Source organism: Ambystoma mexicanum, chromosome 13, assembly GCF_040938575.1.
Source record: "Ambystoma mexicanum isolate Mex_15411 chromosome 13, UKY_AmexF1_1, whole genome shotgun sequence".
In the NCBI taxonomy this organism is placed as follows: Eukaryota; Metazoa; Chordata; class Amphibia; order Caudata; family Ambystomatidae; genus Ambystoma; species Ambystoma mexicanum.
The window spans coordinates 551,073,814-551,086,830 of NC_090938.1; the positions used below are offsets into that span (position 1 = coordinate 551,073,814).

At 47.3% G+C, this 13,017-nt stretch overlaps 1 protein-coding gene across 10 annotated transcripts in view; it reads left to right on the forward strand.

Annotated features, from left to right (window-relative positions):
* Positions 1–13,017, forward strand: part of HDAC5 (histone deacetylase 5) — a 2,156,790-nt gene that overhangs the window by 704,707 nt on the left and 1,439,066 nt on the right. For 5 of the 10 annotated variants that reach the window (XM_069634317.1, XM_069634318.1, XM_069634319.1 and 2 more), the window contains exon 1: positions 3,576–4,385. The exons of 1 other annotated variant lie outside the window; for it this stretch is intronic. In XM_069634317.1, the coding sequence (XP_069490418.1) occupies positions 4,235–4,385 (151 nt within the window). In that variant the 5' untranslated portion in view covers positions 3,576–4,234. 4 more of the 10 variants (XM_069634322.1, XM_069634323.1, XM_069634325.1 and 1 more) reach the window with 3 other exon arrangements.

A 13,017-nucleotide genomic window follows, 5' to 3' on the forward strand; every position in this document is an offset into this window, starting at 1 on the left:
ACCTGTCCGACTGTATGATGTTGGCCAAACACCCACCCTTCCCCATATGACCCTGCTTCAGTTTTCCTATTTTACATGTGTGGGAATCAGGAGTGTTGCTAGGCCTGGAAAAGATTAGGGGCTAAGATAATTTCGGGACTGGCGGGACTCGGGGCTAGCTATAGCCTTTTGGTTGTAGCCCCTGAGCTTCTATCCGGGGCTACAACCAAAAGACCTGGGGCTGTAGCCCTCTCAGCCCCCCAACCCCCAGCAGAGCCTCTGGTGGGAATGATTAGAAATAAAATGTACATCGGAATTCACAATAGTTTCAAGGCATTAGGAGGGCAATGTGGTGAAAGTGGCAATCTCTTGACTTTGGAACCAGGATATGAAGTTCCTCACCTGCTCCCCTACTTGAGCAAAATGTGTGATCTTGAACAAATCATTAACTGTATAAACCTGGTTATGCTTCCTGTGCGTTAGACTGTCATGCTATATCAGGTTATGCTGTTTAATAGCACAAAGTCAGTGCCTGCAATTTGTAGTCAAGTGCCTGGGGCCTTCTTTCTGACTGATCAGATACCTCAAAGACGCTTTGACAGTAGTGATACTCAGGTTTACATGGGATTAAGATGCAATGCAGCGGCTTGTGCCCCTGTGAAATGCTAATGGACTAAGACGAGCACAGTATAACTAAGCTGGTACATAACAATACAAATGTTCATTTTGCCTTTAAGTCTGATTATATTTGTGGGCAGTGTTACCGAACTAATACTCTTAATCATTAGCTGCTAATTGGGAACTATTTCCCACCAAAACTCCTTGAGGGAGAATGGGAAGGCTGTCCTGTCCATACAGTCTCTGAATGTAGCCACCCTTTCCCCATCCCCAGCATTTGAAGTATTCCCCGACCAGTCAACGTTGCAAACTCGTTGCACTCCTGCTCAGGAGGTCTTACCCACAAATTCCTTCAGGGCGACAGCATGTTTTTTATTCTATCAAGTGGTTCATGAATTAATGAAGTATGATTATAGTTTTTAATGCTCCAGTTTGGTATTACAGGCCAATTTATATTAAATGATTTTGTGACGTATCATGGTACATGGGTTACATTGGGCTTGTGGCAGTGGGATTTCTTCTGCTTTACAGTAGTCCCCTGGTTGCATATGTCGACCACTCTTCCTTTCACTGCGCCCCCCCCCCCTTAATTTGGCTTTTACTCTTCTCGCTCCCTGAGTGATGGTCCACTCACTCAATCCCTGTAACCAGCCCTACAGATAAGGGGTGCATCGGGCACTTTTACTCCCTAAAAATTGGCAAATGCTCCCAAAACATTTAAATAAGAGTAAAAATATTCCCAACAAAAAACAAGAAAATGACATGTCGAATCTCACACCCCTGCTTTCACCCTCACAGCTCCATGGATATTTGTATTTGTATTTTATTGAATTTATATAGCGTTTTAATCCAAAACGCTTTACAAGAGGAACCAACAATATACAGCAAGCATTACATAACAATTGAATTAAACCAGAAAGCAGTACAAAAAACAATTTACATTATGGAAGGGGAAGAAGAGAAGGGAGGGGGGTCAAGGAGAGACAAGAGATGGTGGGTGGGAAGAAAGGTGAGAGAAGAAGTATGAGAGGAGGCACAGGGAGAAGGAAGGAATAGAAGAGGGTGAGAAACGTACAGGATATAGGGAAGGAGAGAGTGGAGAGAGAGAGGGGGTGGAGGGGGAAGTCAGAAAGGAAAAGGAGGGGTTGGAGAGAATACTAAAAGAAGTAAGAGGAAGCAAAGGGTTTTACAGAGGTGAATGAAAAAGATTGGATTTTAGGGAGGTATGAAAGTAAGTGAAGGAGAAGTAGAGCAGATCGAAAGAGGAAGGCGGTTCCAGTGGTAAGGGGCAAGGAGTTGGAAAGAGCGGAAGCAAGAAGGGGCACAGGGTGGAGGAGGAGAGTAGGTAGAGATTGTAAGAGCGGACAGAACGAGAAGGAGGGTAGAAAGTGAGGAGGGAGGAAAGATAGCGGGGGGCAAGACCATGGCAGGATTTGAATACAAGACAGGAAATTGAATTTGAGCTGGGAATGAAATGGATATGTTTGGATCAGTAGTGCATGTAGTACGACAGGAAGAGACTACTGTTTTAACTGCCAGATGGTAAGAAGTAAACTTGTATCCTTTAATGTGCATGAATAACTAGGTGCCAAGTAATAAATTTATTACAAAAAACATTTGTTTTTTTAGTTAACACGTTTTTACTCGCTCATAAAATACTCTTTATAAAATAATAAGAAAAAATACTCTAATTTGGAACTGAACATACATTATTACTCCCTGAAAATCATTTTACTCCCACCTTTTAAAAAATAGGGTGTAAAATACTCCCACTTCTATCTGGAGCACTGCCTGTAACCTATGGTGCCCAACCATCTCCATTGACAGTGTACATGTTATGCTCCCACGCCGCCCTACGTGCGAGGCCAGCATCTTGCTTTCCGTGTATGGTCCCCACCCTCCCTCTTAAAACTACATGTGTGTGGCGTGCACTTTTCACCCTAAACATCCACCAGTTACCTAGTTTGCTCCCTCCCCGGTTGCAGGATGCATCTTGTTCATCCCTAAACGTGTGTCTTGCCAAAGGTCACTAGATGACTCCAAACAATAAGAGGCGTGATGTGATGCCCCAGTCCTCGTCTTATTTTTTTATTTTTATTTTTTTCTTCACCATTTGCATTCTGTGAGTTGTAGTCCTGGGTCACTTCAGCTGCATGAAAGGGCCTCGCGCAAAACTAAATAAAAGGAAATCAACCCTGGTGAGTTTATACTTGCATACCTTAATTCAAGATACTCACCCTGGTCGCCTCGATTTTTGGACACTTTGTCTCCTTGGGATGTACCACCTATTGGGTGCTGCTTTGTCCCTCCTACTTTCTCTGCTTCCCTTTTCCTGCCTCCTCTCTGTTACCCCTTTCTTTATCAATAAAATACTCCGTACCTTTCAGCCTTTTCCCAGGTCTCCTTCCGTCTACGTTAACCTCTTTTTTTTATGCCTCTCAACCTTCCTTGTTGTTTTCCCTTTTTTTCTGCCAATCCTTTCTTACACCCTATTAAGGCAAATCTTCCTTCTGTCTGCCGCGTTTCCCTTCTCACACCCTCTGCTTTACTTACACCCTCTTCTGCCCCTAAACCCGAAACTTGTCTTGCTCCCTGTATGCTCGGTCCCCTTTGAAGGCGAATGGGGTCGACAGAGAAAGGGGTCCTTTCTCTGTCGATCCCATTCGCTTTCTCCTTCTGTCTGTAAAACTACCTGATCCGTTCCGTTTCCCTTCCCTTCCCTCGCATGCCACTCTCCCCTTTGTGTCTCTCTCCTCCCTTGCTGCCTCTGCAGCTCTTCCCTCTCTTCTCCCCCTGCCTCTGACTAAGGCTGCTTCCCTGGCCCAGTGGTCATGAGGGAGCTGTCTATTGGCTGCCTGTGTTTGCATGAACAATCCTTATTCCCTGAGCATGCTCCGTCTATTTATAGCGGGCTCCGCCCCCAGTTCTATTTCAGTCTTGCTCGGGCCTTGCAGGCTGGCTGTGTGGCAGCGGTAGGGAGAACCCTGTACGCCGAGCTCTGCGCTCTAGTGTCTGGCGGAAGACCCCTTCCATCCCCCTGGCGTGCGTGCGTGCGTGCGTGCGTGGTGGCTGCCCCAGGAGAGCATCTTGTGGATGCGCCTCCGCTCACTGCAACACACAGATGGCCTTCTCCATACCACGCCCATTGAGAGGCAGATGCCCATCTGGAACAAACCCCCGGTATCGCAGGTCCATCCAGTGACATTGGTCTAGTCCTCGTACATCCTTTCGCAGCTGGACTTCCGTTTGCCTTCCCCAATGGGCCCCTCATGCTGCTGCCCTTGCCAGGTTTTGATACGTCTGTATCGTGCCTAGTTACGAAGTTTGGTTCCCTTGTTCTCCTGTGGGTTTTGGACAGGTTGCCCATCGCTTGTGCGTGTCGTGCACGTGGAGGTGTGCCTGGCCTCTCCTTCTGTTGTACATCTTGCCGGGGGACAGGGATATCCTGTCACCCACACGCTGGGCCTGGTGAACCCTTAGTTTATGTATTGCGATTGGAATGTACTAATGAAGCATTGCGTGCTTTGGGGCTGGGGGCGGGCAGCCGGTGGATGTTTGAGACAAGGCTGAGCGGGCAGGAGTCTCGGGATTCCCTGCTTGCCACACTCTCGCAACACCTTTTGGGGGACCCTCTGGCATGCTGCTAATGCCCAGGGCCCCGGGGCTGCCCGACATGCTGCAGACTATTTACGAGAGCGAATCCTATTTCTCCTCAGATGGGGTGTCGGGACGGGAGCAGCCGCTGGAACTGTTATCACGGTCTCAGATCCACGCCCTGCCTGTGACAGGTAAGAGCTCACTCTGTTGTTGTTCTTTGGTGCATGTTCCTTATCGTTCAATAAGCTGACCTGGGGCCTGGAGGAGCAGCCGTTACCTAGCTTTGTATGGCAGACATTTCTGCCCCTGCACATTCATGTGGCCATGCTTGCTCCTCTGCCTTTTTAATGAAAGCACTTTAGGAAATTAAACCCACAACTCCAGAATCCAGAAAAACAGTACTTTTCTAATGTACCACGGCACTGATTCTCGGTCTCTACCAGTGCACTAATTGTAAGATTTCACACCACCAAAAGGCTAATGCAATCTGGTCCTGACCTGTGGCCCCCTCTCATTCCCTCGCGGTCTTCATTTTCTTCCACATTTTTACTACATAATATTTTTTTAATCGTGCCTGAAGCCTTCTGTTAGACTACTGGTATCTAAATGTACATTTGCCAATACACTGCGGCCCTTATTTGTAGACCACCTTCTCCTCTGTTCTTAAGGATTAGCACGACTGCACACAGCTGTGCTGATGTACCCTATCCTGACCACCCTCGCTCCTCTCTCCTTGTGTTATTCCTGCAGTATGGCACCACACTCAGCTCGAATAATACACACCAATAGGTACCAGCTGCATACAGTGGTTCAATTGGTGGACCCTAGGAATAGCTCTCATTCTTATGTGTTTTAATCCTAAACTGCTGCACCCCGTGCTATCCTAGCCCTGACCAGGGTTGGACTGGGTCATAATATTGTCTTGGGCATAGTACCGAAGGGGGAGTTTTTTGCTAAAATGTGATGCAAATTGTGCATTTTAAAGAATGTTTGTTCAGCAACATTCAAAACGGCTAACCGCATAGTGAAGTAACTCATCAAACTGGCCCACATTGGCCCAAAAAGTGGACCACTTTGACCCAAAAAAACGGCACACACCAGCATTTTGCATTTTTTGGTTCGCTTATAGGCCTATTGCCCTGTAGGCTAGTCCGAACCTGGCCCTGACGTAGGAGCTATGGTGGGGAGTCAGGGGGGGTCATACACAGGTGTGCTCAAACACCTAGTTTGGTTATGTTTCCCCTAATACCTTGTCATTGTTGTGACCAGTGCTTTAAATGGGCAGGGACTTGCCGGTCCTCAGTACCTGCCCTTCTTTCATTTGGAAGATATAGTACCAGCACTTCTCAACAGTAAGCAGGTACTCTGGCAAAGTGAGTGCCTGCACGTCTGTTTTTCCATTTAAGGCACTGGTTGTGACTCTATACCTACCCTCTTATAATGCTTCACTACTGGGGGGAATCTGCGCAGCTATCGGTGCACCGCAACCTCATGTGCAATTCCTGTAGAATTGTTGTTCCATAGGTTTAATGTTATTCACCTCAGCCAATGCAGCTCTGCCCTGTTCTGTGGCTGCCACAGCAGCAGGATTGGCAGGGGCGCCAGTCATCTAGTGCGATTCTCTATTTTGCACATTGTGTTCATTGGAGTGATTGGGTTCAGCAATTTCAAAGTCTTTGTGCTTCAAAGTCTAGCTTGCTTTGTGATTAATTTAAAGTTGTCCTGGAATGTGCTTTGTTTTCCTTCCTCTTTAAAAACGAGCCCACTCTCCCTCCTAAACCTTCAAGTAGAACATGTATTTTCCAGGTCATCCAGTAAAACGTGCATGAAACTAGCTCCTGGTTAGAAAATATTAGTTTCCAATAAACCTTGGAATCTGGACAACGTGCCTTGGTGACTCGGACTTACTTAAAATATATACATACATATATAGCCTTTAAGTGATGATCTGCAAGTTCTGGCTTTTTATGAATTTTAGTTTGCCTTTGACCAGGGGCTTCTTGAGATCACTATAATCTCTGCTACTTTGAAGACCGAATTCAAAGGCCCTTGTGTCATGGCCCCTGCTTGTAGTCGTTCTTGTTCAGACATGCAGCTTCATGTTATGAATGATGAGAATAGATCTGCAATTCAACAGAACTAATTTGCTTTTATGTGCCAAAATAAGCAGTACCCAAGGAAATGGAATATACGTATTTGGTAGTTTCTTTTCTTGAGTGCATGTAAATATTGAGCGTTGAGTTGTGGGCAATGTGGGGTTTCAGCTTTGAGGTGCAGATAACTAATGCGGCTCAAACATCTGGGATGATAGAAAGTAATTGTAACTCAGCATAAAACCATGTTGTGGGTGCTAGGTTGACAGGTTGATACTCAAATGAGGGATTGCTCCACCCGGCCGAAGGCGGAACTGAGTAACTGGTCTAAAAATGGTAGTTGGACTCGTCCACTTGTGTGTTCTCGAATTGTGCCTCGTTTGTGTTTCTGTATATCCAGGGCTTTAAGTGGGTTGGGGCTACCTAGGCTTTTGCCCTAGCATTCTCCAAACACTGCTTGTGAGGCGGGGGGGGCCCCTGGGGCTTCCACTGTCACCTAGAAGTATTTTCAGTGTTTTCTCCTATGTGTGTACTAAAGTTCATTTCAGGAGATTCCTGGGAACAGTGATCAACTGAGAGACTTGCGCAGAACAACCTAAGCCTCAAGTTCATAAACTGAAGCTGTTTGAATGAGTGTGTGTGTATGTATATATATATAATATATAGCAAACAAAACTTGAGGGGTGTCAGGGGCGCTACTCTGGGTCCCAGCTGTAGTTAGCTCAAACAGTCCAAACATTTTCTCCTCCTTGCACTCTTTCCTGCCTCCGCAATCTTCAGGGAGGCTCATTGGATGCAGTTGTGCAGGGTTGAATCCCTCTGATATGTACCAGGCAGTGGCAGCTGGGAATGCTGGTAAATGTAGTGTAGAGACAGCCAGGATCCAACTCTCCCCCATTTTCAATGTTAGCCTTCAGTGGGGAGGTGGAGGGAGTTGCCATCAGTATGGCACTCCAAAGTTAGGCAAGAGTAGCCCAGGTGCAGCCCCTCTGGACTTTTTACTGATCAGGCGTGTGTTGTGACAAATAGAATGAGCAGAGTGTGCATTACCTGGTGAGCTCATGCGTAACGTTTTTACAGACCTACAAACATTATATTCTGTGGTCATTCTTAGGTTCCCAAAATGCTTTAATTTTATGCAAATGAACAATAAACCACATCTGTGCTGTTTCCATTTCCCCAACCTCATGGGTGTTTATTTTCAAAATTAGGATGGTTTACTTATTGATTGTTTCTATACTAAGTGAGAGTGATTCATTTACAAAGCCCAGAAAAATGAATTTACAACATACAGACTCGATGCAGACAATACCATCTTAGACCATGCTGAGGGACCCAAAGTGCATGTTTGAAGGGATTACTCATGTGTTATTTGGATTCAGGTGGCGCCTCTTTAACCACGTCCATTGTTCACACCACACACACTTGGTCGGCGAAAACGAGTGGGGGGCTCAAACATTTAAAGCACTGCATATATACTCGTTGATGGTGCTCTTTGTTTATCAAACGTGCGTTTGAGTCTTCATTTCCCCAGTGACACTGCAGGCCATGTATCCCCTGCCCATGAGTGAAATATCCTTTGCTGGACCCTAATGTTTGCCCAAGTTCACAGGAGGGCAGCATTCTTGCACTGTAGGCTATTGAAACAGATAACGCCAGAGGCGTAGCTAGGGGGGGGCTAAGGGGGCTATAGTGTCTTCTGGTTGTAGCCCCGGATAGAATCTCAGGAGCTACAACCAAAAGGCTAGCTAGCCCCGAGTCCCGACAGTCCCGACATTAGCTTAGCCCCGGATCTTTTCCAGACCTAGCAACACCCCTGGATAACGCGTTTCTTTTTACAAGACTGCCAGTCTCTGGGGGGGATCTACGTCTGTCGCTGTCACTCCCCGTGTCCCGCAAGCTGTCTTTCTTTCTGTGTCTGCCTTTGTTTTTATCAGGCTGTCTTAATGTATGGCCCGTGTTGTCTGCCTGTCTCTTGTGCTAGTCTGGCTTTATTGCTGTTCCTTCCTGGTTTTTGTCTGCCTGCTTGGCTGTGTGTGTTTTTTGTTTGTTGTATCGGCCTTGCCTATGTATCTCAAATCCCCCCCCCCCCCCCGCTCCCCAGCCCCGCCCCTCTTCTACCTGTATAACACAGGGCGGTCGGTGGCCTTCCTTCTCCCAACCCCAATGCAGCGGCATGTGTTTGAGTAGGAATGGCAGAAAGTGCCACTCCTTAAAAGCACATTATGTGAATGGCCGAATGTTCCAGTCGCTCGGTCATTGCAAATGGTATTTTTTTTCTCGTGGTTGGGAAGGCTGACCTGAAGCCCTTGCCTTCTCGATGGTTTAACGGCATCGCGTGCATTTACGCGAATTAAGATGGAAGCGTGCAGCGTGAAACGTGCCCCCAAAAGCCTGTGGGATTCCCGTGGAAACCTGGCGGGGCACCCACTGGCATATTTATGCATTGGCAAAGCTGCTGGGCGTGTCCGCTAGCACACGGAAACACAGATGAGGTTGTGCAATACAGGGATTCTTTGAAATCTCGCCATGCCACCCTTTTGGCTAGCAAGCGCCCCCTCCCCCATGTGCTAGATGCTGCTAGTCCTCTGCGACTGCCCCAGACGGGTCCAGCAGGATTTCCAGACGTGTGCGCCGTCTGTATTAATATTGTCTCGGCGTCTATTTCGGTGCCTGACACTGGGTCGGCCTTTCGCTTCATTCAGCTGTGGTGACATGAAGATTGTTGGGCGCCTCTCCCAGGTGCCAGTGACTAAGAATACTGCTTACCTATATTTAGAGTCTGCTGCTCAAAACGCTTTAATATAGTCGGTCGGGTGTTAATACCATCTTGCAAAACATTGATGCAGTCTTTGTGGTCTGGTGCGACCCCAATCCGCTTCGTATTTCCTTCCCATGCCACAACAGACGGGCAAGTTAAGTTTTCTCTCATGTTGTCATGACACTCTTTTGCACTCCAAATCAATACCCGATGTTGTGACGTGAGCACGAGCGCTGTGGCTCTTGCCAAGGCACATAGTGGGGCCACTGTGAAGACACGTGGCCCGCTCAAATAAGAGCCGAGCGGTCTCCCGCTCTGCAGTTAATTACCCACTGAAGCTGCGTCCGTTTCCTCCTTTGCCGTGCGGGCCATGGGCCCATCAGTCCTCCTCAACAAGAGGGGCATTACCACAATCGCGGTGACCGCAGACCCCGTTCCCCCATAACTGGCGACTAGGTCTACGGCCCCACGCATGCGGTCGGTCACTGAAAGAGAAAAGAAAAAGGGGGCCATGCCCAGGGAGCCGCTGCCGGAGCCAGGAGCTTGCCCTCCCCACCCACTCGTCGCACGCCAGTGACCTGCTACCCTCTGAACGGCCACACCTATGAAGTAAGTCTCCCGCCTGGGGAGCGAAGCAGCGCATCGCCGCGTGGCGGGTTTCTGCGATGGAAAAAAGAATCAATCCATGGCTGGAGACTGGGAGAACATAAGAGGAACTAACCTTTTGTAAGACTAGGTTGGTTGAAAGACACTGCAGCTGAAGACTGAGACTTCAGAGAAGATCCAGGGGCGTTTAGGAAGGGGGGTGGTTGAAGTATAGCAGAGGAAGGAAGATCCGGTAGAGAGAAACTGAAGTAGAAAGAAGGGGACTACAGGTAATGGTGGACATTTGTGAGGATGAAAGAGGAAGTCAACTCTGGCGAGAGTCCCAACACTTCCCCCTGTATAAGTCTGAATCCATCACTTTGTCTAGGTTTCGACCCTGAGAAGCCCCAGCCTCTTTTAGGGTTAGTGTGCAAAGAATTCCTGTTTGTTCCCTGGACGAGTAACCTTTTGGACTTCCTTGGGTTGGCTCCACTGGTTAGTGGCAGACATTTATAGGTTCAATATAACAGTAGGCCAGCGCTTGGTGTATCGAATACCTCTGTGTTAAAGTCCAGTACTGAGTTACAAAGCTAAACTGTCTTCCCTGTGAATGAACGAGACAGATTTTCAGGCATCTGCCTGCCTCTGGAGGGCGAGAGCTGCAGAGCAAACACCAGATCTGGCGGGACAGTTGAATGGTGGCTGGGTTCCTGATATTAATCCACATCGTGAGTGGAAGCCCTAGAAAGGAGCCTTGGTAATTTTGAGTATGGCAAGGATTGGGTGGCTGGCCACCAACTAATGAAACCCATTGCCTGAAAGCAGAGTGTGTACTCTAATCCCAACTTTCCTATTTCACCTGCGAGTCCACAGCCCTACCTGGTCGAAGTCTGAACAGTGGAAGTTGGACAGTCATTCTGACAGACTGTCCCGTTACGTAGAAGAAGCTTAACTGAAGGTGGCGTTAAGGAGGGCTCTGCCAGTGTTTAACACAAAGAGAGTGAACAAAATAACCCTGTGTTCGCTACCCCTAACACAAATGTCTGGTTGCAAATCTCAGGGATTGCAGTTTCAAGCGAAAGCCTTGCTGCTAGTCCCGAAATGGACCATACATCAGTAGGAGGGAGCACCAGACATCTTGATTGTGGTAAAGATGCCATGAATTTGAAATGCATCCTTCAATCCCTGAGGATTGCAACTCTTAACTGAACTCAAACTGTTGGGCACAACGACCGCACCTACCTGCTACCTGAATGTAGGTGGTGGCTGACAACATAGCTACACCATACCCCAGCTTAAGTAGTTTGCAATTTCCTCCAAAGCAGTATCTTTTCCAGTGGGTCTTCAGTTGTTGTCCTTGTCTTCAGAGCCGTTGCTATCAAACTGGAACCTGTGACAGCCACTGTTTTCTTTTTTTACTTTGCAAAGTTAAAGGTTTCAAAGCCAGTGGTCGGGACCCAACTGTGCTTGCTTGACCCTGACTGCAAGCCTATGGGGTTGTGCCCTCTGCTTAACATTGGTTCTATACTTCACGTTGGTGGCACTGCTGTACCAAGACCAGTGTCTTCCTCTGTATCTTGTTGGTTACATTTTTCACTGGCTCTCATCCTTCTTGGAAGGCAGAACATTTGCAGTTTCTGCTCACCCGTTACAATCCAAAAACTATATTTAACCTCGACATTCGTACCGTGTTACACCTGATGATATCCTATAAAAATTACCCTCTAAACTGTGCTGTTGATAGTCGGGTGTTGCTTTATTTTCCATCCAACAGGCCATATAATAACATACAGTTTGTTCCCCTGCTTATATTGTTGGATGCTAAAGTACAAACAGAAGATACATGCAACAAAAAAAAAATTGTGGTCATTGAAGCGGAATCTTCTGCTTCGCCTAGAGAGATTTGACCCTAGACCAGCTCTAGTCTCCCAGGTTAAGAACCTGGGGATTTTGATCATCGATTCTAATCTTTCATTGTCGCAGCAAGTGAATGCTGTAGTAAAATAGTTTTTACTATCCACAAACTTTGTCGAATTTTACTGTTTCTCTCTTTTCAGCATAAGAAATAGGATTTTTTGGTGCTGGTCGGTTCCCTTCTGAACTATGTCAATGGAGATTCATTTGGTCTACCAGTATTTTTGATGTCCTGGCTGCAAAGGCTACAAAATGCAGAAGCTCACTGAGATGGCCACCATCAAGTCCTTCACCACCTACACTGGTTCCTTATTCATAAGTGTCATCTTCAAGGTTCTTTGTTTTGGACATTGAACCTTGTATGGCTTGGGTCCCCTGTTCATTCACACTAAGCTTGCAAAAAATGTGGTCTTGCGTTGATTCACCCCCAACAGTTTTTTCGACTACATTTCCAAAAAATGAATCTAAATATCTGGGGTAAGAGGTGGGGAGGGTTGTCGGGTTGGGTTTATAATATGGGGAAGCAGGGCTTGGGGAGGAGCCCACCAAATATTGAAAAAGCGTATTCAATTAGGTTTTTTTTTCAAAATAATTTAGGCGTAAAATATTATTTCGAAAAAGCTCATGTCCGTGTAGGGACATAGAACTGAAAATGCTGTTGTCTAAATGATGGTCAGGGCCTGTCCTCCTTTGAACACAAGACTGGCTGTTATGCCCCTAGCAGCACTCCATTGCAGGGAGGCTGCTGGCCAAACAATAGGCCATAGCGGAAACTTGATGAATAAAGACTGTGTTATATGATATGATATGATATGATATGGTATTTGTAACGCGCCTATACACAAGTGTTTCAAGGCGCGACGAGGCAGGGAGGGAGGGAAACAAGGGGAAGACAGACAAACGATCCTACTAGGCCAGGTGTCATTCAGATCGGGCCAGTGCAGAGGTAAGGGGAAAAGGAGAAAGTGCAGGGGGGGAGGTGGGGGGGAAAGTGCAGTACACGGTAAGTAGCGTAATAAAATAATAAATAATAAATAAAAGGGCCAGCTGGTGGCAAGTGCGAGGTAAGTGCAGAGCAAGTGCTAGGAAGGGGGCTGTAGGGATACAGTGACAGTCCCACAGTGCAGGGGGAGCCAGGGAGGCAGTGCAAGTGGAGAGTGGCTGGGCCCTGGACCGAGGTCGCTGAGAGTGGCCAAGATGCAGGTTTAGTGCAGAATTTCAGTGGGGAGTTAAGCAGGTTTAGCAGGGGAGAGGGAGAGAGAAGGCAGAAGCGAAGAGGAAGGTTTTGAGCTGCTTCCGGAACCGGAGATGGTTCTCCTCAAGTTTCAGGGAGGCAGGAAGGCTGTTCCAGAGGGAGGCCCCTGCTGCGGAGAGAGATCTACCCCCAGCTCGTTGCTTCGAGAAGCGGCTGACCATGAGGGAGTTATAGCGATTCATTGCAAATTAAGAGAGCGTAATGGAAAGATGGCC